The sequence below is a fragment of the Oncorhynchus clarkii genome, chromosome 11 (genome assembly GCF_045791955.1).
Source record: "Oncorhynchus clarkii lewisi isolate Uvic-CL-2024 chromosome 11, UVic_Ocla_1.0, whole genome shotgun sequence".
Classification (NCBI taxonomy): Eukaryota; Metazoa; Chordata; class Actinopteri; order Salmoniformes; family Salmonidae; genus Oncorhynchus; species Oncorhynchus clarkii.
Window position 1 is genome coordinate 33212624 of NC_092157.1, and position 23040 is coordinate 33235663.

At 39.8% G+C, this 23040-nt stretch overlaps 1 protein-coding gene and 1 long non-coding RNA gene across 2 annotated transcripts in view; one reads left to right on the forward strand and one right to left on the reverse strand.

The window, feature by feature from the left end:
• LOC139420713 (uncharacterized) overlaps positions 1–22004 on the forward strand; it is a 33151-nt gene extending 11147 nt beyond the window's left edge. Inside the window, exon 3 of the long non-coding RNA XR_011635523.1 lies at positions 21972–22004. This is a non-coding gene — a long non-coding RNA (uncharacterized lncRNA). The remainder of the gene's footprint in view (positions 1–21971) is intronic.
• LOC139420712 (homeobox protein engrailed-2a-like) lies at positions 14472–17326 on the reverse strand. Its single transcript, XM_071170944.1, has 2 exons — positions 16843–17326; positions 14472–14941 (listed from the first exon to the last, which is right to left on the reverse strand). The coding sequence occupies exons 1-2, from the start codon at positions 17324–17326 to the stop codon at positions 14622–14624; spliced, it is 804 nt and encodes a 267-aa protein (XP_071027045.1). The 3' UTR covers positions 14472–14621.
• Positions 22005–23040: the final 1036 nt, after the last annotated feature.

A 23040-nucleotide genomic window follows, 5' to 3' on the forward strand; every position in this document is an offset into this window, starting at 1 on the left:
TAATGATTAATAATCAATGTACACAACATAATAATCATGTGTGTAAAATGTGTAAGCTGAGAACACTGTGAGTGTGTGACATTCCGGAGACATCCTACACGACTCATTCGTTTTGCATGTCACGTGAAGTGTTAAAAAAACATGATTTCACATGTGAAAGATTGTGATCACGTGAAATATCATTACTTTTGCAAAACATGTTAACATTTCACGTGAAATCATGTGTTTTCTCCATAAGGTCGTCCAGATTGAACCGTGGCTAGAAACTTTTGTCCAGGGATGGCATCTCATGTTAAACACATTTTCCTTTCCTATTATGTATCGCTTTCATCGTAAGATACAGTATTACACATTCATGCCATGCTGCTGCCCTGGTTACTTATTTTCTCTAGTATTCTTGGGATGAATTGACCAATGGTATAGATGGGCAGGTGTGGCTTCCATGCTAACCCGTTATTGTTGCTTTATTCAGAGGAAAAATGGAAGGTGTTTAATAAAAGAGGGACATTAGAGAAGTGTATTCATATCTGGAGTTGTCAGTTGGCAGAATAATGAAATGGACTGTTTATTCCTCTCTTCCTCTCTCTCATCTCTCTTTCTCATTTATCTTAGTACATATTTGGTTGAGCGCTTCTTGTACTACCTGTACTTCTTGACTGACCATTAGTCAGCTGAGTTAATTGAGAGCTCATGACAATCTCCCTAAAGGAAATTAAATACATAGCCTAGCGTATCACCTGCATAGTTAAGATATCGACCATTCCTCTCTGCACGCTTCCTCGTACGCATGGCAGTTTTCGTCCCGAGGGTGTGCTAGCGTTTTTCCTTGATTAGAGGCTCATTCTGTTCACCTGGAATACCTGCACTCTCTCTCCTTCAGCGCTGTGACCTTTCATGAATTAAGATGCCCAGGCAGTGGAGTTAGAACCAGTCTACCCCGCGGTTCCTCATAGCTACCATGACTAATTAGTAAAGCTCACCTCTCTCAAAGGTGGAAGAAATAATTTATTGTACAGGGAGGGTGGGGGGTTGGAGGGTAAATACTCACCTACTGCAAACCGTGAAAATCCATGTCAGTCAGGAGACCTTTAGGGTACATTTCATATCTCACTGAGTGTGAGCTATCATGCCTTCGGCCTGTTTCATATGTTTGTCTCCACAGAAGTAAAAATGAGAAAAGGAGAAATGCAGACTGCACCATGTCTTTCCTCCTGTCACACAATGGTGTGGAAAGGTCAGGCCTAATGAAGTCAGAGGTGTGACCCCTGGTATTCAGGGATGGTGCGCTTGCCCCCACCCCACCTCACCCCAGCAGCCATGTGGGTTAATCCCCATTTGATCCTAATTGATAGGCAATAACGCAATCCTTATCCAGGAGCTGTTTTGTCTTCCGCAGCCCAACGTCAGTGTCGGTGACACAAAGTGTGAAAGCGCTAAACCAAATGTGAAATTGATATTTTTCATGTTTGTGTGCTTAAAACCTGGCTGTTTTAAAAAAAATTGACATTTACAAAGTGCTGTGTTCAGTTTGTGTCATCTGAGGCTCTTAGTAGGGCTTACAACCGTGACCTCCAGGATCCCTCATTGACCTCAATGGTAACGTTTGTTTTGACTTGACCTCTTTCATCTACAACACCATTTTAAGGACGGTTGTACAGCTGTAAACTGTGGGCTAATTACTTTCCATTTCAAAAATACACTGCTCCGTTGCCCCTATCACTTCCATTGATTGTTAGCTAGCGGTGGCTAAAGTTAGCTGAAGTTTCTAGAGGCTATTTAGCGAACGGAACCGTGGATTACAGTTTCTCCTGGCCAGTAGACTACTTTCATGGTGATGAATCATTTAACATCCAGTTGTAAAATACTGAACTTCCCCTTTAAACAAAGTTTTTAATGAGTTGATGTCTTTGGCTGGATTTTGAGGAATCACTTAAAAATGGGGGAAGCATGAATCCCATATTATATTCACAGTTATATAGGCCCTCATTTGTCAAACAATCATAACCTCAAACATGAATATACAGCGAATATAATTTTCATGGAATTATCCATATTTAACGGGATCTTACTGTACAATAACATTTTGTGTCACATCCAGTATGCAAATGTCCGGTGGTGAACATGCAGTGTTCCATGACATTTGTGACTGAGCAGTATATTTGGGTGACTGTCATCTCAAATCAAGGGGCACAATTAAAGATGGATTTATGTTCACGTCAAGTCTTGTGCATATTACAAAGAAGTCTGGTTTATCAACCATGAAAAAAATATAGTGTAAGCTCATATCAGTAGAATACTGCAGTTTGATGAGTCTAATGTGGAGTTTGTTTGCTTCGCCATTTCAAACATTTTCAGAAACATCTATCTAGTAGCTTTACTCCCTCCCCCCTTTAAGCATTTTGCATGTTTTTTTTCTTCAGTGCGCTCATTGTTAAAGACTTTGGGCACTTTCATTAACTTCAGGACTGTGGACAAACAGTGATGCCAAGGAAACCGCAAGCTATGTTTTTGGGTAGCCGTTATGCATGGGCAACTCGCATTACACCAGGCTACAATGAAGTTTAGCATATTTCAACCAGAAAGCTTTTATCACTGTTGTTATGAGTGACTTTTATCAGAAATTGTGTAACAAAAAGAAAAGCAGTTATCAGATGTGTTTCGTCAATAAAGCCTCAGGTTTCTTAAATGTTGTTGGGGAAAACAAAAGGGGAGATTAGACTGACATTTCTGCAAGTCTCCTTCAACTAGCACATTTAAGCAGGCTGTTTCAGCAGTGTGTTCAGCAGTGTGCAACAGCACACTTTGGCTGAGAAATGCCAGGTGTCGTGTCTGTTCTTGTTCGTTTCACACGGTGTCTCGAGTCCCTCCCTGGAACGCCATTCGCAGGTCTCTGTAGGATTGGAAGTTGTTTTCAGTTTGTTTGTTACCAGAAGTAATGGGGAACCATAAGACTCGATAACATAATATGTTGCTCGGAAAACATTCATATGGAACAAACGCTAATTACGAAGCCAAAGGACTATGGAGTGGGACTGTGCTTATATACTCCATTTGACTGCAGACACCTGCCCTCTTCATGCCACGCTCCCAAGTTGTCCCAAAACAGTCGAAGTGAACTGAGTCAGTCTCAGACATCCATCTGTAGACCCCACCCTTACCCTGCAGACAGACAGACACACCCTGCAGACAGACACACACACACACACACACACACAATCGAGATGAAATATCACAATGCCATTTGGCCTTAAAGTATAATTTTCAGAGAAACAAGTCATTAAAAGTGATTACAGTTCAGGATGAACTGATTATCAGGGATTCAAAGTCTTATTGTTCGGCACACGCTCAGTTCTACCTGGAGGGTTATTTGAACCATGTAAAAAAATCATTGTCTAAATATTGCTTGTGTATAATCTTAGCATGATGCCTGATGATAGTTATGTAATTGGCATGTTTTCTAAAATGTCCCTCAATGGCTGGATTTGTTTTCTTTCTAGTTATGGACAACAACATTTGATGAGTTCTCTTGAGATAATTGCAACCTGCAAGAATGTTCTGCCTCTGTAACGATAGATATAGAGACCAGTTTCTGTCCCGTGTCTTTTCAAATATGGCTGTCCGTTCCTCCAGTAGGAATACAATGGATGAGGTATTGAGGGGCCTCCTCTCTTTAAGGATGGCTGGCCGGTTGGATCCTCTTGTTCTCGCATTGTACCATGTCTGGAGAGATGCCCTTCAAATCCCTCACACTGGCAAAGAAAAGACATGGGCCTGTCATTGCTGAGGTAGGAGCTTTGATGAACATGTTACTATCACCTTCAGATCAACTATCGATAATTTTGACATTAACTCTCTCCTTTCTACACCATTTGTCAATTCAAAGTAATACATTTTTTTCCCCCTGATGAATTATGAATTAAAATGTGTGGCTATTAACAGATGGCTTAAGAATGGTGCTCAATAACTACATTTAGATTGTTGTTGTTTTCTGCGGTTATGCAGCAAAAATCCATATTTGCATAAATCCTTCAACATGGTTATAGCCCACACTGGCTTTATTTGTAGATGCAGATTGGGTCACAATCTCTGGGCTGAATGTGTGAGGCTTTACTGTATGTTTGCTTATCTGTCCAGCCATCCAATCTATTCAAATAGGATCCCTTTAATTAAAGGGAGGCGCGGCACGCCAGGCTTATTCTCTTCCAGGGACCTTTTCTCTTATTTTGGGGACCAGATGGTGGAGGGGCACGGAAGCTCCCCTTTTGTGTGGACTGCCCCTGTGAAAAGAGCCTCTCCTCCCTAATGTAATCAGTGGCACCGGAAGGGTCCATTCTGGACTGTGAAAGGAGACAATTGGGTCTGGACACGTCCAGATTACAGAAACGCAGAGTTCATCGGCCGACCCTGCCCCCTTTGACCAGGTCTATGGCACGGAGGAGCGTCAGCTTTGATCAGTGGAGGGTGGAGGGCACTGATCCGACCTGCCCTCTTTTACCCTGTACTTGGCTGCTGCTGACACCTTCTTCCGGAAAGAGCCAGGGGGATTGGCCTGTGGTGGTGGGGCATCATGACCTGTCTAGACACTGTCACATGTTGCTGTGGTGTTGCCAAGGGGAAATTATGAACTCTGACCTTAAATGTAGTTGGTTAATAGTTACTAGTCATCTAAAGGGATGGGTTTTTTTGGTTGGGGGGGGGGGGGGGGGTGATCCACATAATACACAGTCTTCTGAAAGGGCTCACTAGCTTGAATGCATTGACAAAAGTTTTCCTGAAGTTTCATTTTATTTGTCTTTATTTATTTAATTTTGTATAAGTCTGAGCAAGAACTGCTACATAACATTGTAGGGCTAACTGCGCTAACTGCTCTGACAATCAAACACATTTCTTTATTTCATTTGTTTGTTAGCAGATTATACCTGCTCACTTGGGGATGTTTGTGGAAGCATGATTGACCCAGCATAGCAGATGATCTACATGGGAGCATTTCTTCTGGATTTACAGTATTTTACAGTTGGGACATCAAATTTCGTAAAGTTTTCAGTAAGTAATCTTTGAAATATTTTTGAGATAAATGCATTATTTTGGTTATGTGTAAAATAACCCAACATATTTTATTCTAGTATTTGAGTAATTTGTGAAGTTTTTCAAACATTTTATGTACTAAGTAATACAGGGTAATAGAATGTAAAAAATAAAAAAAGCTTAAACAAAGCTTCTTAATAGAATCAAAGGCATTGCATTGTTTTTGTGCAAATTGACTCTGAAAAGCAGTGTAACTATAGCTTGTATGGAATATTGCAAGGCACCTTCTATTCTTATATTGAGGGACATAAATTGCTGTATCATGTCAAGAGATATCCATTTGGTTTGTTGTCAGTTCTAACAGTTTAGCCACCCACTTGAATCTATGACAACAGAATTGATCAAATCTTGTCAAATAATTAAGTTATTACAATATATTTATTGATTCAATGTATAATAGAACTGTTAATAAATGGTCAATAAAACGTGTCTACGTAGTTTGTCTACTTCTGTTGTTCCTTGATAAAAAAATAAAGAAATCTGCGGCACTTGCGTATTTAGGCCTACTATTCACGTTTTTCCAATATCCAAGAAGGAAAACTCATTGTATTGTTAGTACATTTTAGTAATTTCATATACTCTCTTATCCAGAGTGAATTACAGTACTGGTTCCCCGGTGGGAATCGAACCCAAAACCCTGGCGTTGCAAGCGCCATGCTCTACCAACTGAATCACACGGGACACACATCGTACCGTTATTTTCTTTTTAGTTTGGGATGACCAGTGCCTATTCACTAGCACACATCCAGCTGCAGGAAACGGTGGTTGTTGTTCCTGTGGACCACTGGTTGTAGTGATTCTTCCATCATGGCCGCCGCTGCCACCCCGCCCTCACGTCTGCCACTCAGCAGTAAAATGGCAGCATGCAGTGGGTGAGACAAGAGAGTGATGCGCTCACCACTCCTATGTGGCTGCTGTGGTACACTCCACTGAACCATAACCTTTTCCGTTCACCACACCGAGCTTAGGGGCTCTCTATACGTCTTTAGGTGGTTTTATTAAACTGTTCAAACACAGTGATGTACGAGGGCGAGTTATTATATGAGTGTGTGCTTAGGGAAATAATTATTGCATAGGACAGCACAGGTAGAAGGTGCTACTAATACAGATGATGGGTAGCCTAGCTTACCACCATTTTCTCTGTGACTGTAGCCACAGGAATGGTCGACAGTGCAAGCCGTTCAGAGATTGTCAGTGATAGAATTGATGTCGATTCGCCATGGTAATGTGTGGCAGACCACACACTAGAAGTATAAGGATCTGAATTGGCGAGTAGTGTTATTTGCAAAAAGGTCTTTACAGTGGCAGTTTTTGCATTTGTCTAGCAAGTAACTAAGTAACTAGGAACAGTGGGCAAAACTGGTTGAAATTAGGTATTTAAAACCAGTTTTGCTCAATGGGATACAGTAAACGGTACATCATGCAGTGAGGCTTATCTGTGTGCATTGATATGTTTTTTTGTTATCAGCAGTTATCAAATGAGAGATGGAGCCAAGTTCTAATGTCCAATTTCACCAGCTCCTCTACTGAGCATAGAGAAGTATTTATGGTGATCTATGCTTCATCTACCAGTCAATGTACACAGTAAAAGGGCAAACAGGGATTTAGTTGCATAATCATATCTTATTCCTCTTGCGTAACACGGCTGCGCTGTTTTTCTGCAGTATCATGTCTCCAATGATGCTTCGCGTCACCATAGAACACTGCGTCATTTGTTCTTCCAGAATTGTACTGTACTCAGAAGTAGAATCTGTTTTTGTGGCATAGGAAGGGCATTGTGGGGTCTGAAACATGGTAACCCTTACATTTGGGTCAAATGGGTGAATATATTAGAATTTTGGTTTATTGTGGTGATTATATGCCATTGATGCCGAATGTTGTTTTACAGAATACGATAACAAACCCCATTTGCAGTACTCTTATCTGTTTGCTTCTGCCCCAGCAACTTTGAATGTAGCCTAATTTAGAGATCATTCTTTACAATCTGTCGATAAACCCCAATTGTGTACTTTTCCTGATAAATGAATCGTTGTGATGCGGTATACAGCGCTTTGCCATCCTATCTACGCACAATACATAAGAAAAAAACAGATTGGGTCATACAAAACAGTGGTCAAATTAGGCAACCCTGGTAAATAAGGTAATCTCATTGGTTCACAATGTATATTTGTGTCTTTTTTGTTGTTGTTCCGTGTGAGAGGAGGATGGCTGTGGTGTGCACCACGAAGAAGATGTCATGCTGAGGACGGGTTTCTGCACTGATGTTTTTGGTGTGATGTAGCGGCGGCTCTCTCACTGTGTCTCTGTTGCCCATGATGCGTAACCATAGAGAGTGATTGACAGCATGGTCCCTACACAGCAAAGGGGGCCTGAGGTGAGTAGGATGTACCCTTGGCCCTGCCTGTCTGGCTGCCTTTGTTTCTCCCGGCAACACGGATACATATTACAAAGGACAGATATTATGGATGTGGATGTCTGCATCCAGCCAAAAATGTTAGACAAATTCTGGTTTTTGGGGGTATAGAAAAATAAGAAAAATTACAATGGTCAGGGTTAAAATGAAGGATGTTAATATGGTATGGACTATGAGAATCCTAAACCTCTCTCGTTGCTTATTCCACGGCTTGGCCATATGAGAGATTGCTCATGACAGTACAGTATAGAAGAAAAATCATGTGCTGACTCCCATTTCCAATGTCTATGATTTGCATGATGTTTCAGTCAGTGTTCCCAAAATGGTGGGTCAGACCCGCTCACGTGCCCGCGACCAATTCTTACTAGGGAATGTTGCTTGTGGGGTCCTGAAAAAAATATTGAATGTCTGGAATTCACAGCAAAAAAAGTTTGGGAACTGTTGTCGTGTTGCCGAGTTCAACGTTTAGATTTCCACTGTGTTGAAAACTGCACCATGACCCAGTCAGTCTGTACTAATCACAATTGAGGTTTATTGGTCAATTCCAAATTATAGACTATTAGGTTTAGACATGTCTGAGGTGTAATTAAAAATCGTACAGTGGAATGAACATCCTTTCATACTCTTCAGTTCCTAATCTGTAATGTAAGTGAAATGTGAATGTGCTATTCTATTCTAGAAACCTTGACATGAAATTTAAAAAGAAATCCCCTACACTGCTATTGTATCTTTATAAACATTTAACAGGAAGTTTTGATGTGGGCCGTTATGTCATATGTGGACTTAGCATTCACTTTCGGCATTTTAAGAAAAGTGTTTGTTCATGAAAATGAAGGAATTGAGAGGAATTGGAGCTAATGCTTTATTGATGTTATGCCTTAGAGTTGATTGAGTTGGAGTTTGAGTGAATCTGAATATAAGTCATATTTCATGAAGTTGAGTTACTGCAATATACCACAACCCTGTCAATTCGAAAATGTAACCATCAGAACTACTTGATGATTGATTATTTTCATGCAATGTTACACCATCAGCCAAACTTCAAATTTGTAAAATCCGCTAAAGTGATGCTCTACCATGAATTCATGTTATGAATGGTCTTTTTCACATTCATATTATCGTATGAACTTTTGCCAGAGCTTAAGTCAATTTCACTTCAGTTCTTGTCAGTTCAGGGAATTCAGTTTTAGAATAGAAATCTGCATAGATAATTTGAGACCATTTTCTCTGATCCCTACTTTTTTAATTAATCGGCAACAATATCGTAGCATGGTGTTACTTTAGTTTTTTTTGCGAATGAATCAAATCATCCATAAATTGAAATGAATTATATATCAATCAATCAGCAACATTATTTAATTGGCTAGTTTAGTCCAGGAAGTATTTTCAACAAGTTTGTAGATTCTTTAAAAAAATGTTTTAAGAAAAAAATGCCTCCTAGGTGAGAGGATGGGTAGGGTGACCTACAACAGAAAGGGACATTGTATATCCTACATAATTATAACAGCCTAATGGAAGTGGGAAAGTCCCTAAAAACGTCTAGCATTACGATGAAAATGATCCCGTGCCTCTTTTTTCAAGGGGTCACTCAAACGCAGTGTGTGAAATGAGAGTTGTCTTCTGTGTGTCTTCTTAGAATGCATCCGCTTCTCATTGTCTGCCCAGTCAACTTCTGCAGGCCCCAGTGCCCTGAGTCTCATACATGAGAGATCAAGGGTTACCAAGGTGCTATTGAGAGAGAGAAGGGCTCAATACCAGAGGGAACAAACTGCACCACAAAATACTCATTTCCTTTGCATGTTAGGTGCCCTGGTGGGGATTCAGACAGGGTCACTGACACAACTGCTGGAGTTGCTGTTTGTCTCATCATTGTTCTTAATGAAAACGGACCCAGCTCTGTGTGTGTGTGCGCGCGCGCGTGTGTAGCTTGATAATGCATTGTGGTGGTTATCCAAGTTGGACCTGACTATGGTCAAGCAGTGCCAGACAGAAGTACCTAATTTAGAAAGGTAAGAGGTTCATCTGTCCACTCGGGTTCTCTCCACAAAGTCCAGTCACTGAGCTCTGGCATTAACTTGTATTCTAACAAGATTAAAATATATTTGTCCTGGGGATTAGCACAGTTAGGTGCCCTTTTGCCTTCTTTTTGCAGTGGTGCGGTGACAGTGGGCTTTGATCTGTGTTGCATGGCAAGGGTCCTGGCTTGGGCCTGGCCATTCGAGTGCCTAGTGTGAAATTGGCCTGATGTCATCCCCGTTCTCCACCTTTTACATCTTTCACCAGTTTTAATTATGTTTCCGCCACAAAGCCCGGGCACCTCGGAGCAGATTCCACTCGGGCTATAGGAAGCATTTAGAAACTATGGTTAAATGTCACAGTAGGGGAGGGGGAGGGCATAGCAGGATGGGTTCCTTTGTAGAAGAGGGGGCATTAATACTTTTCTGTTCTTTTTTCTTATTCTCGCTCTCTTTCTCTATCTCTCTGCCACCTAACTGCCCGTTGGCAGTGAACTTTTGAAAAGTCCTGTGAACTTGCAAAGCGATGACTTCTATTCTCCTTTAAAAAATAGATTTTTTAAAGAAAACATTTTAAGGCCCATGTGTATGTTCGTACAGAAGTTGCTCACTCTTTCAGTTAACTAACCATTCATCGCAATGGTAACCAATTATGTTTTCTTTGGATAGCTAGCTCTTAAAATGTTACCTACGAAAGCTCAATGTATTGTATCATGCATTATAACTCTGGTACAGTTCTCAAGTAAAACCACTATGGTGTCTAAACCATCTTTTATGGTTTCCTTGAAACTTTATACAACAAGCAACGGTTTTAGGGCATAGCAGTTTGTTATTTCTTTGAAGAGTGATGGGGTTTTGATGTTGGGTTTGAAACTTGGGAAATTTTTATGGGAGGTTCCCATCGAAATGTTGCATAAAAAGGTGCAGGAGAGAGGGTGTGTGTGTGAGAGAGAGAGGGGGAGAACAGAGAGAGGAAGAAAGACAGGGGAGTGAGTTTGGGTGAGAAAGTACTGTGTGTAGAGAATGGGTTACTGTGGGCTGGGGGGAATTAGCCACCTGCAGCCATGACAGGAGGCTTTGACCTTCATTGGTTTCTCGCTCTCGCTCTCTCTCTCTCTCTCCATCTCTCTCTCTGTCTTTTATTCTTTCTCCTTCCCTTTCCCGCCTGGTCACAGAACCACAGACTCCTTTCAGAAGCAGTAAGGACTGACCGTGCGCGAGTGAGACACTGGCCTTTCTCCCATCATGCCAGTCAATGACTGTTATAGGCGTTGTGTTCAAAGACTAGCGGCACAAGTATGGAAATACAGAGAAAGCATTGTAAAAATAAAAAATAGGAGGAAAAAAAAGTTAAATGCCTGGAAACGGTCACCGTCCACCACTTTGCCTGCTGCATGTTCTTTTGTTTTGAAACTTTTGCTAACTTTTTTTCGGTTGTGTATGAATCAGTAGAGCGGAGGTATCCATCCACAGACTCAGATTATGTTGGCCCACGATTTGAATAATACATTTTGTTTTTATTTACAGTGACTGGTCACAGTTTGCTGAATGTTCTCTTTCAGATAAACATTCTCTACACAGTTTGTAAGATATGGAATTATACAACTGCCATAAAATGTTTACAAGAAAACACTCCAAAAAGTACAAAGGAAGCTTTCCCACTGGGCACACACTGGTTGAATCAACCTTGTTTCCTCATCCTTTCAATGAAATGATGTTGAACCAACGTGGAATAGACGTTGAGTTGACGTCTGTGCCCAGTGGGTTAGAATTTCTTTATTTGTTTTGCAAGCTATATGCTATTTGGGTAATTCATAGAATATCTGGAAGTATGTAAAAAATAAAACGTTTTTTATATTTTATCAATATCAATATTTTGGGGTCAAGGATAACATGAAAAAAAAACGATCCCCCAACAGTCCAAATGGAGGAATAGTCCACTAGCTGTTTTGGTTATATTCTGACGATTTGATTGATTTAAGTCATAGGCTAGCTCATTTTCAGTACAAATCCGTGTGATTTAAGGCCCATCTGAGTAGTATATGGGTTAATATGGAAATTTGGCAAGATTTGTCTCTGTTTGTCTTAGACCTTGAGAAAAGATATCCAATACATTTGATGCGTCTTTATTTTGTTCTATTTATGGGTAATGTTGTGATTATTCTAATCACAATAAAAGTGAAGAAGTACTCAAATGTGATGTGTTTTAAATTAGTATGTTTGTGTCACCTGTATTGACAAACCTATGTGATGACAACACAAACCTCTGGGAACGTAAAGATATTGGATAAAATTCACTTTTTTCACAATTTTTCATGAGAAAACAAGACCTACTTGGAACTTACACTGAGTGTACAAAACATTACGAACACCTTCCTAATATTGAGTTGTACCCCCTTTTTGCCCTCAGAACGGTCTCAATTCATCAGGGCCTGGACTCTACAAGGTGTCCAATGCGTTCCACAGGGATGCTGGCCCATGTTGACTTCAATGCTTTCCACAGTTGTGTCAAGTTGGCTGGATTACCTTTTGGTAGTGGAACAATCTTGATATACACGACAAGCTGTTGAGTGTCTAAAACCTAGCAGCGTTGCAGTTCTTGACACACTAAACCGGTGCACCTGGCACCTATATCATACCCCGTTCAAAAGCGCTTGAATCATTTGTCATGGCCATTCACCCTCTGAATGGCACACATACACAATCCATGTCTCAATTGTGTCAAGGTTTAAAAATCCTTCTTTAACCTGTCTCCTCCCCTTCATCTACACTGACTTGAAGTGGATTTAACAGGTGGCCAATATGGGATCATAGCTTTCACCTGGATTCACCTGGTCAGTCTATATCATGAAAGGGGCAGGTATTCCTAATGTTTTGAACCAGCAAAGGTTGACATTTACGCATTCAGCTTTGTGGTGATATTTCTATTTTATTGTAGGCCTTGTGTCACATGAAACCAATATTTTTGTCATTATTTATTTGTATTTATGTAGTAGTCTTATTGGTAAGGTAACTGTAACGCCAATGGTCTTCAGAAGGGAGTGTCATTTTGGGTGTTACACCAAATAATAGGGCACGGCTCATGCACCTTTCTGGGCTGGACCTAAACACTCAGGGGTAGTAATAGTACCAACACATGGTGGACACATTCAAATCATGTAAATATACTTTTTTTTTTACATTTTGTCATTGACCTTTTTGGTCGAAAGGTTACTACAAATTCCTCTTTGGTCAGCGGTGTTGCCAAACCAGTGACATCATCCACAGGGATCCACTCCTATTTTGGCAATGGAGGATCACACTTTCTTTCCGATCTTTCTGTGTTTACATAGAAATGCTCATGTCTCATAGACATTCAATTATCCTTGACTGTGGATTATAGAAAAAGGATGATGCTAGATACGTTTTTAAGTGTATCTTCGAGGTTTATTTACTTTTCTTTTCCAGTTTTTCATGAGGCAGTTAATTACACAATTAATACATACATGAAAGTTATGTACATTATACCAAAGAATATGTTGAACATAAAATAAAAATAGCATTGTATAATAATACAACTCCGTGTTGTAATTTCATTTAAACATATTCAACTATAGATAGATATTCGCTGATGAGGAAATTCAATATGTCACACCAGCAGTTTTCATGAAGGCAATAATCTTGAATCAAATAGTCTGCATTTTGAAGTAATACTGCTTCTCTGATTCGGCACAGTTCTGTCTCATAAAAAAGTTCTCGCTTGAACTTTAAGGCAAAGTGTGTTCAGTTTGGTGGATTGTAATTCAAACACACTTTTTGCAGATACACTACAAAACAATTCAAAAGGCAAAAGTCCACAATTTGGTATGGATAGTCTAAAACTTAGCTTGATCATACTCTTGTCGACAAAGACAGAAGTTTATAAACACAGTTATTTGCCCAAGTACAACAAATTGCAGCTTTCATGCAAAGGCCCCATAAACCATTTTCAAAGAGACGTTATTGCAGGATAAACAAGCAGTGTAAATACCTCAGAAATCTACTCTAAAGCAACACCGTTCATTGGATAGATTTTTTGCCCCTCAATATAATATATATAAATACACATATGAAATCCTTTCAACAACAATAAAAGAGATTTTCAACAATTGTTATACAGTCACTAATGGTTTTGTCTGTTTTTTTAAAATGATATATATGTATATTAAATAAACATGTATATAGAGAAATAACTCCATGGGACATATAGTTGACAGCCTACATCAGATACAGTGTGCCTACTTTTGATCAAGTAGGCCTATAAAACTTTCAGCCAAGAGTGTGTTAAACGTTTTGTCATCATTGTCACTATGCCACAGAGTTGTCTCCCACGTTATAGGCAGCATTGTAATCATTCAAAGCAATTTGCTACAAGAGATGATTTATATTGCTCTTCAAAAACGATTTATAGAGGCCTTGGTACACTGATATAACACAGAACACGCACAATGTTTCATGGAAATGAACTTGGCTTAGATGTAGTTATGAGACAAAACTACATTTGTGTCCTACGTATTAGCAATGCGTGTATTATGTTTGCTAACCAAAACATTGCTACCCAATCACTTCTGTGGTTATATAAATTTTCCAAAAATAGTATTAAAATCCATCTACTTTTCAATTAAGTCTGCACATCACTGACACTCAAAACCCTTGCTATGTCCTTTTTACACTAAACCTCAATAAAACCATAATAACCATGGGAATAAAATATCTTGTCAGCAAATGTATTAAGATTCACAGTTGCCTGGATGCAGCAGAAAATATTCTTTGGACTTAAGCAGGTTGTTTTTCACATCACTGACAGATCTCAACGTCAAGTGCCAGATAAAAGCGCTATAATGTAAAAAATGACAATGAATAGCAATATAAAATGAAGTGTATAACAAGCATTTATACTTTTCCTGGAAGAAAAACGACACACGTTACAGGAGATTGAAAACGTACCTTTTTACAACATATTTTTATAGACATGATATTGCAGAAATATCTATATATTTATCAATTTATGCTGGTATATTCTATACACTGGCCCTTTATTCGATGAAATTATTGCATTGTAAATATACTGATCTGTATCTCGCTCGAAATCAATCGCTGTCTGATTTGTCATCTTTTGACGTCGTAGCATGATTGTACAGTCCCTGTGCCATCAGGTGCAAGGCTAGGGTGTTTTTTGCGCCGGTGGCCTTCTTGATTTTTGCCCTTTTGTTCTGGAACCAGATTTTGATTTGAGATTCGTTAAGGCCGAGTTCTTGCGCCAGGGACTGTCGCCTTTGCTCGGTCAGATACCGGTTCGTTTGAAACTCGGTTTTTAGTCTTTGTAGCTGTTCAGCTGTAAAGGCCGTCCTTGGTCGCTTGTCCTCTTTCCTGGCGGTGGTTTTCTTCTTTGGTTTTCGAGATCTCGGTCCTGTGTTTTAGAAAAAATATTATTATTAGCCAAAACCAATCAAAATATGAAATGTGAAAGCTTGGTGTAGCCTATAGGATATAAATGTTCCAGTTACTACAACTGTGTAGTAATACATACATTAATGAATGAATTTAGGCCCTACTTATTTATTATTACACTGTATGCCAAGTGTCGTGCAATCGTAGAAAAAAAGGTTCCAAAAGGGTTCTTCGGCTGTCCCCTTATGATAACCCTTTTTGGTTCCAGGTACAACCAAAATAGGTTATTCAAAGGGTTTTCCTACGGGGACAGCCCCCTTTTAAGTTTTAGATAGACCCTTTTTTCTAAGAATTTGAGTGTTCGTTTCAATGCATACCATTCCATATCACACAAGAGTTGTCAAAATAGTGAGGAATAAAGATGAATATTGATAACGTAACCGTAGTTCCGCACTTCTTTATGTAGAACAATGCATTGGAAGATATGTAGAGGGTAGGTAGACCTATACCGTTGGGCATGTCGGTTCCGTAGTTTGTTATGGTCATTGGAGGATATGCTGAGTAGGCCTGAAATATATCAACACAACTGGACCTCCCATCTCAACTGCAACTTACTGAATAATATCAAATATGTATTTTTCGTAAACAATTGTTTATATTTAACTCTTCATTTTATATACAGTTAGGCTAATAGTCTAGGCTTGACGATGTCTAGTGGAAAACATTGGCTTATATCGTAGCCTATAGGTTGCTGAATTCGGTCTTTGGCTGTTGTTAATTACTTTTCCAAGTTTGCCCTTTGGTGGGTAAACATGATGGGTTGTAATTGAGTAGTAAGAAATCGTCAGGCGAAACTATTTGATAAAAAAAAAAAGTGGTGACGTCTGTTTGGGCAAGTAGGCCTGGATGACTATCAAAGAGATTATTCAATACATTTGGAGCTCGCTGGAGATGATAAACCAACGTACGACGTTTTAAGATATGCAGCCCATGGGGATACCATCGAATAGTAGTCTAGTTCATGCGATCCACGTTACATAATGCATGAGAACATTGTGTACAATACGATTTTTTAGAAATGAACGAAAATGCATTCGAATATTTGAGTTTTTACACAAGTAGAATATAGAATAATGAAGGAAACGTTCATGTTTTGTGTGCTAAATATGCTAAATATTTAGAGACCCTGGCAACTCCGTTGTAAAATCTCATGCATAAACAAAAAGAGTGGATTTGCACGACAGAATTGTCGAGGAAAAATACCCTATAAAGTCCTTTAACCTATTGTATTTTTTTTCTTCATAATTATTTGAAAGACTCATTGTTTTGGTGATATGTGCGCCGGTGTTTATAGTAACCTATACTAGTAGGCTAACCTAGTATTACATTGGCTATGATCTAGCTAGCCCAAAGCAATAGCCATCGCATTGACGGTATCATATTCGTATTATGGCATTATAATTGAAATACTCGTGAAAAAAATACTAAATTGTATGAGGCTGTTCCAAAATTCGAAAAATTACTATTTATCCCGCACGCTATAGGCTTTTAACATGAATGTGTAGACTTCCAATACCCCTGCGTTTGCACATTTCAGTTTTAAAGCAATGCAAGATGCTATTTTGAGCGGCTTGTTTTGTCGTGAAATTATGCCATTATTCAAACTCGTGGCAATTCTTTAGCGTTCTAGAATATTGATAGGCTATCGGCTCTTATGATTTTATTATTAGTCTTGTGTTTCCACCGATACACTTTGAAGATTTTGCAAGGTTAGAATCTTATATTTTCCATTTTTTCTGATCTTAAAACAGGCGAACACTATTTGCCCTCCTTTCCTGGAAGAACTCAGTCAAGGCGTTTGAGGTCAACGGGCCGGTGTATTTCAGGTTACAAAGACGAGGGAAAATAATCCTAGCCTACCTGATGAGGGCCTGTCCGAGTATCTGGTGCAGTACACCCAAGCTGGCCAGAGCATAGGCGGTTTGGATGGTGTAATTGAGCTGGCTTGAGAACTATCCGAGTCCGAGCTTAGGCACTGATCTCCATTCTCCCCGCGGGGTTTCAGGGGCTCTTCGGTCGCTATTTCAGCCTTCTTGGCCACGCCGCCTGGATGAGGAGTGGAAGTTCCCTCCGTTGGCACAGTAATCCCCACTTGCTCCGCTCTTGGAACAGCCGGGCTATGGTTCTCTCTGGTAGCGTGACTACTTTCGTCATGATTTATGTTATCTTCTTTTTTCCGCCCAAAGTCCGGCCGTAAGATATTATCGATGAAGAAATTGGTGACTCGGTGCGGGATCTGCTGCAGGTTGCCCGGCGCTTGTAATAGAGGGAGTATCACTCTGTTTGACTCGTCCGCCGACCCTTGGCGCACCGCATCTCTGTTGCTATGATCATTTTCTTCCATACTGATACACTTTCCAGTTTTCTTTCCTTAACCCCTTTATTGCTCTCCCGCACCGAAATGAGCGCAATCCACTTCTGTGGGAGGCGGAGCTTTTCAAATGTTTGAATAAAGGTTTTAAAAAAGAAAAAAGAAAGTCAAATCTTGTTGAGTGTACTGGACACCATGCAACCCTTTGCGATAGTGCCCACAGAGAAACACATAGTTTTGGTCATATATTCCCAAACTTGGCTATCCTATATTGTTGCACTGGATAGGCACCATTTGTCATTTGCCCATCCAATTTGGTACTATCCGTTTTCAGTCTATCCAATACAAGCGCTTCAATTACTAAACTAAGGGTAAATAAAGAGGCTTCTGATCCTGAAATACACTCACTGGAGTTTTGTTCTTATTTTCAATACGAGCCCCCAAGTGACGTTGCAGCGGTTATCCTAGACACGTGCCTTAAACCAATAGACTGGGAGAATGTTTACCACGTGACAGTGACTCGTGAATAATCGACAAAACGCCCAATCTCGTCTTCTTAAAGGAAAGGCGTTCTGGAATAAAACGACATACCTACACTAAATTTATCTTCTGTTTGATTGACTATTATATTGGTGAATTTGTGTTGTAGTTGTAGGTTAGTGTTTTCCATTCATGCGTAATGCATGCTTAATCTGGAAATGGTCAAACGCCTTTCCATAAAAAAAATAATTATATTGATATAGACTAAAAATGTAATTGTAAGATTGGGCAAAATATTGAGAGTCGGTTAATAGCCTGCTGTGTGACGTTCGCATGTTATAACTATTTTGTTTCGGGGATGTAACTTGTAGCCAAGTATCGAAGCAGTAACCAACTACTATGGTACATTAGGGATAGCCTCTGCAACCAAAATTGGGTGGGGGATACAGGAGTCTGTATGGCTCGCATTGAAGCAGTGTTTGCGGTTTTTACATTTAAGGTTTTTAACTCGGTGCGTTTTTTTATTTGGGACATTGTGTACCTCTTTTACTTTATGGAGCTTTTCATTCTGAGGAGTTATTTATGATATTTAATATTGCGGATTTGTGTCGCATGCATCATGACATTGACAGGGCATTGACCATCCCGAGTTTCTAAAGCCCCACCATTAATGGCCAATTCATGCAATCTCTTAGCCAGTCATGCAATAATAGCCAGTCATACAATCTGGAATTCCTTTTCATGTCTTCATGTGCTCTTTCGTGATTATATAAAGGTTCAAAGCAAAAATGGGTCGCTAGCCCTTTAAAAAAATATGTTATGCAAACAAACTGTTGTGTTCACGGTGCACATGATATAGAGTCGCGCCAAAGACAAATTTGGGAAAAACTTTACTGACCAACTCCTTGGCTGTTTTCACTCAAATCAGGATTCAGAGCTTGCCTTGCCATAGTCGCGAGAGATAAGTTGCTATTTGATCTGAAATATCATGTTGGCGACGTAGTGGGTAAAACAACGCATGAGTGAGTGATGACCCTTGGATGATTAATTCTTGTATTTAGCATTGGACCCATAGCGTTTGTCAAATTTAGGTAAACAATAACTGAATTGTGGAACTGTTTTTTCAACCTCTTCTGTACCAGTGATGTAAATTATTGTCACAGTAATGGTAACGTGTCTAATTTCTAATTATTTGTAGCTAGGTAGCATATACATTTGAAACTTGTGGCATTTCACAATTAAGCGGAAAAAGGTATATAATTTCCACTCAGTCTCCACAAAACGAAAGGTCATTATTATTGGTCAACTCGTGCGTCGAACGTTCATGGACCGTGGAAAAACGAAGAGTTTTTAGAGAGGACGGTAGAATATTAATTTTAGAATGACAGTACCTCTTTAGTGTATTAAGACCCTATAATTAGGCCACAACTTTTTAGGCATTGTCCTGCGGTAAATTTATGTACACAGTTTAAAATGAAAGCGTGCCTGCTCTACAGAGAATGCATCTCGAATAGGCCTACACATTTTCTTCTACATTGTGTAGTCTTATTGGCTCATGCAAAATGGCCAAATCATGTGAGCCCCGCATAGGACTACTTGAACGATAGTCATTTTGGCCAATAGCCTGGTGGTTTCTGTTAATAAATTCCTACATTTCAACCATAGAGCGATCTCCATACGTCATCCATTTTCTAGCAGTGCCTGTCTGACAATAGCCTATATGGTTGGGAGCGGTGGCGGTCCATGAACCATGCACAACCACCATGCAGTGTCCATCTTATCTCTCCAGCTGATGGAGTGAAAGTTCTGAGTAAAGGTTGTAATTAGATAGGCCACTCTCATGCTGTGATTGTTTCTCACTTGTGAGGGAGTCCCAGATTATCCCGAGCACTAATAAATGAACAGGAGACAATGGCGGCCAGACAGGCCCGCTACCCCCTCCGCCTTCTCGCTGCTCTCGCTGTCAGCCACAGCAAAACAGGGCTGGCGTGGAGGAAACCTCACGATTTCAAGTCAAGAGTCATACAGACCAGACCACAGGCAATTATAAATAGGGTGCTTCAATAGGCCTATATGGTGGTATTAAAAATGGAATAAATGTAGTTTTATGCGTTTTGTTTTGCAAGCTCTTGTATAGTCCTATTGGCCTATACATGTCAACATTGAAGGACTACATTGGTTGTTTTTGATTGATTATATTGGACAGTATGGCATCGTATATCCCTTAATTGGTAGACTTCGTCTGTTTGTGGTGTCACCCTGCACCCGGTTAACAGACTTTCCTTAAAATGTTGACATAGGTTACCTCACATTTTCTTTCTACCTTTCTACCTTGCACCTTATACTGATGGGTGCACATATTCCGTTACTTGGGTTATGTTGCCTAAAAGTTAGGTGAAATGAACTCCCCAAAAATGTTAGGCTACATTTGATGTCTTGTTATTTTATAATTCCCAACATCGTTTCGTGACTATCGTTTTGTCTTGTAAAGAATGTTTACTAATTCAGTGTGGATGCGGGGATGCGTGTAGCCTATAGATCGTTTGTATTAAATGCATGGCTGAAATATACATTATAATTTTTTTTATGTAACCTTTATTTAACTAGTCAAGTCAGTTAAGAACAAATATTTATTTACAATGACGGCCTACCCCGGCCAAACCCTAACCCAGACGACGCTGGGCCAATTGTGTGCCGCCCTATGGGACTCCCAATCACGGCCGGTTGTGATACAGCCTGGAATCGAACCATGGTATGTTGTGACGCCTCTAGCACTGAGATGCAATGCCTCAGACCGCTTCGCCACTCGGGATCCCAGATAGGCCTATAACATGATAACAAGCGTGCATTTGGCCACAGCCCTCTTAGCAGAGTCTTTACCTATCTCTGCAATATGCCCTCGTATGCATTTACGCATTGTGCATATAATTTCGGTTTACGATTGAGATCGTAACCCATCTCTCGTAGCCTATGGTAGGCATACATGAGCTGTATCGGTTAGCATTGTGTCGGTTTGGCAATAAACCTTTAAAAAGTAGTGAGATTCGTAAAGGGGTATGCCACATTGACATTTTTATTATGCCTGAATGTGACATCATTCTGGTTATCATGTTTTGTTGTTGTTTGTGTTGTGCACATTGCATATAGCGTATTAGTCTGCTGGTGGTCAATGCCGCAACACGAGAGCTCACACCTGGTTTGCAAACGGTATTTGATTTACTAAAGATTTCTTGGGTATTCGCACGTCCGCACCAGTCTAATCCCCCCAGACAAAACATCGCGCCCTGACAGCAACCCTATACCTTTCCCTGAATGGACACTGGCCCGACGAAGGAAATCAGATATTTACTCAAAGCAGTCTATTTTCAACGAATTCCAAGGGATTTATTCTTTAAAACACCTATTGCAATAGTTGGCAAAAAGGAACGATGGTAATCGGCAAAGCGAAAGCCAGTGCATGTCAATTATGCCTCTTATGGGTATAGTAGGCTTTATGCCTTCATGCGTTCCGTAACCTGATAAATCTAGGCCACTTTTTCCTATTATTGTAAGCGGAGCCTCTTTAAACACTTCCAATTAAAAGTTTGTCACTCATAACAACAATTGAGTCTGTTTATTGTATATTAACACAAAATAACAGGTTATTATGAACATTACAATTTAGCTGTATCCTAACCAATTTAGTTAAAATCGGAAAGAAATGTTGCTTATGTAAATTATATTAGCTAATAACTCATTTATGGTTATGTAAAATGGATGTTTTGCATTTATATATTCATGTGCTCCTTCAGGGAAGGTGGAAATATTGATAACCCTTAAGGCCATGCATGCATACAACCCAAACCTGTCACTTTTCTACAGAGCTGCTGTGTGCCTGCTAAATGACTAATAAAATGTTATGCAAATGTTTATTGTAGACTAGCCTATAGCCAACATGAACCGAGAATTAACAATTCACTGAATTCAGTCCAAGACTGTCTACTTTGGAAGATGCGGTGGCCCAAAAAAAATCGGTGTTGATACATTTCAAATGAACTACCAATTCTGCATACATAATGTGTCTGCGTATACAAATTCGTGCCTTTTTCAGATACTTTTTAAATTGACATTGGTTAAGTTTGGCCTACGTGTGCGTATGCATGTACTGCAAACCATCCTGAGTACCTAACCCTATTTTTCCTGTTTTTCTTTTGGCTAGGATTTTCTGAGACGTCACAAGAAGTTACTGCCATGGATCGAGAACCTCAACTACAAAAGGTGACGATGCACAGGGAAAGATTTGTGAATGGAAGCTGTTCACGGTCTATGCTAGATCATAGATCACATGGGCTGTGAGACCGTCCCAGTGGTGTAAAGTACTTAAGTAAAACTACTTTAAAGTACTTAAAGTAAAGTACTACTTAAAGTACGACTTTACTATTTATATTTTTGCCAACTTACTTTTACTTCACTACATTCCTAAAGAAAATAATGTACTTTTTATTCCAAACATTTTCCCTGACACCCAAAAGTACTCGTGACATTTTGACAGGAAAATTGTCAAATTTACACACTTATCAAGAGAACATCCCTGGTCATCCCTACTGACTATTATCTGGTGGATTCACTAAACACAAATGCTTCATTTGTACGTTTTGGCAGAGTGTTGCAGTGTGCCCCTGGCTATCCATCCCAAAAAATAACTGTGCTGTCTGGTTTGCTTAATATAATGAATTTGAAATGGTTTATACGTTTACTGTTGATACTTAAGTATATTTAAAACCAAATACTTTTAGACTTTTACTCAAGTGGGATTTTACTTGGTGACTCACTTTTACTTGAGTCATGTTCTATTAAGGTATCTTGACTTTTACTGAAGTATGATATTTGAATACTTTTTCCACCACTGGATCGTTGCAGATGTGCATTATTCGCCACCCTCCCTCTCCCTCTCCCACCCCGGTCACCGTTCCTCCCTATGAATGGGGTCGCTAAGATATCAGCTCTGTCACCGGGGTCGGCCCAAAGCCGCCAGCTTCCTGTGGCCTTTAAAACCGGAAAGCACGTCTCGCCCATTTGAATAATCTGTATATTTTCTGTGGTTTGTCTCGGTGAGAGCTGTTTTTTTTCTTCATCCTAGGTCACTCAAGAACAGAACAGTAATATCACAGTCAAATCCACACGCCATCAATCCTGGCCTAAAACACCCCCGTCTTTGTTTTAGCATATTCTTAGTAGCCTAACTGAGTTTTTCCAGATTTCTATGAAATATGACCTATAATTAATTA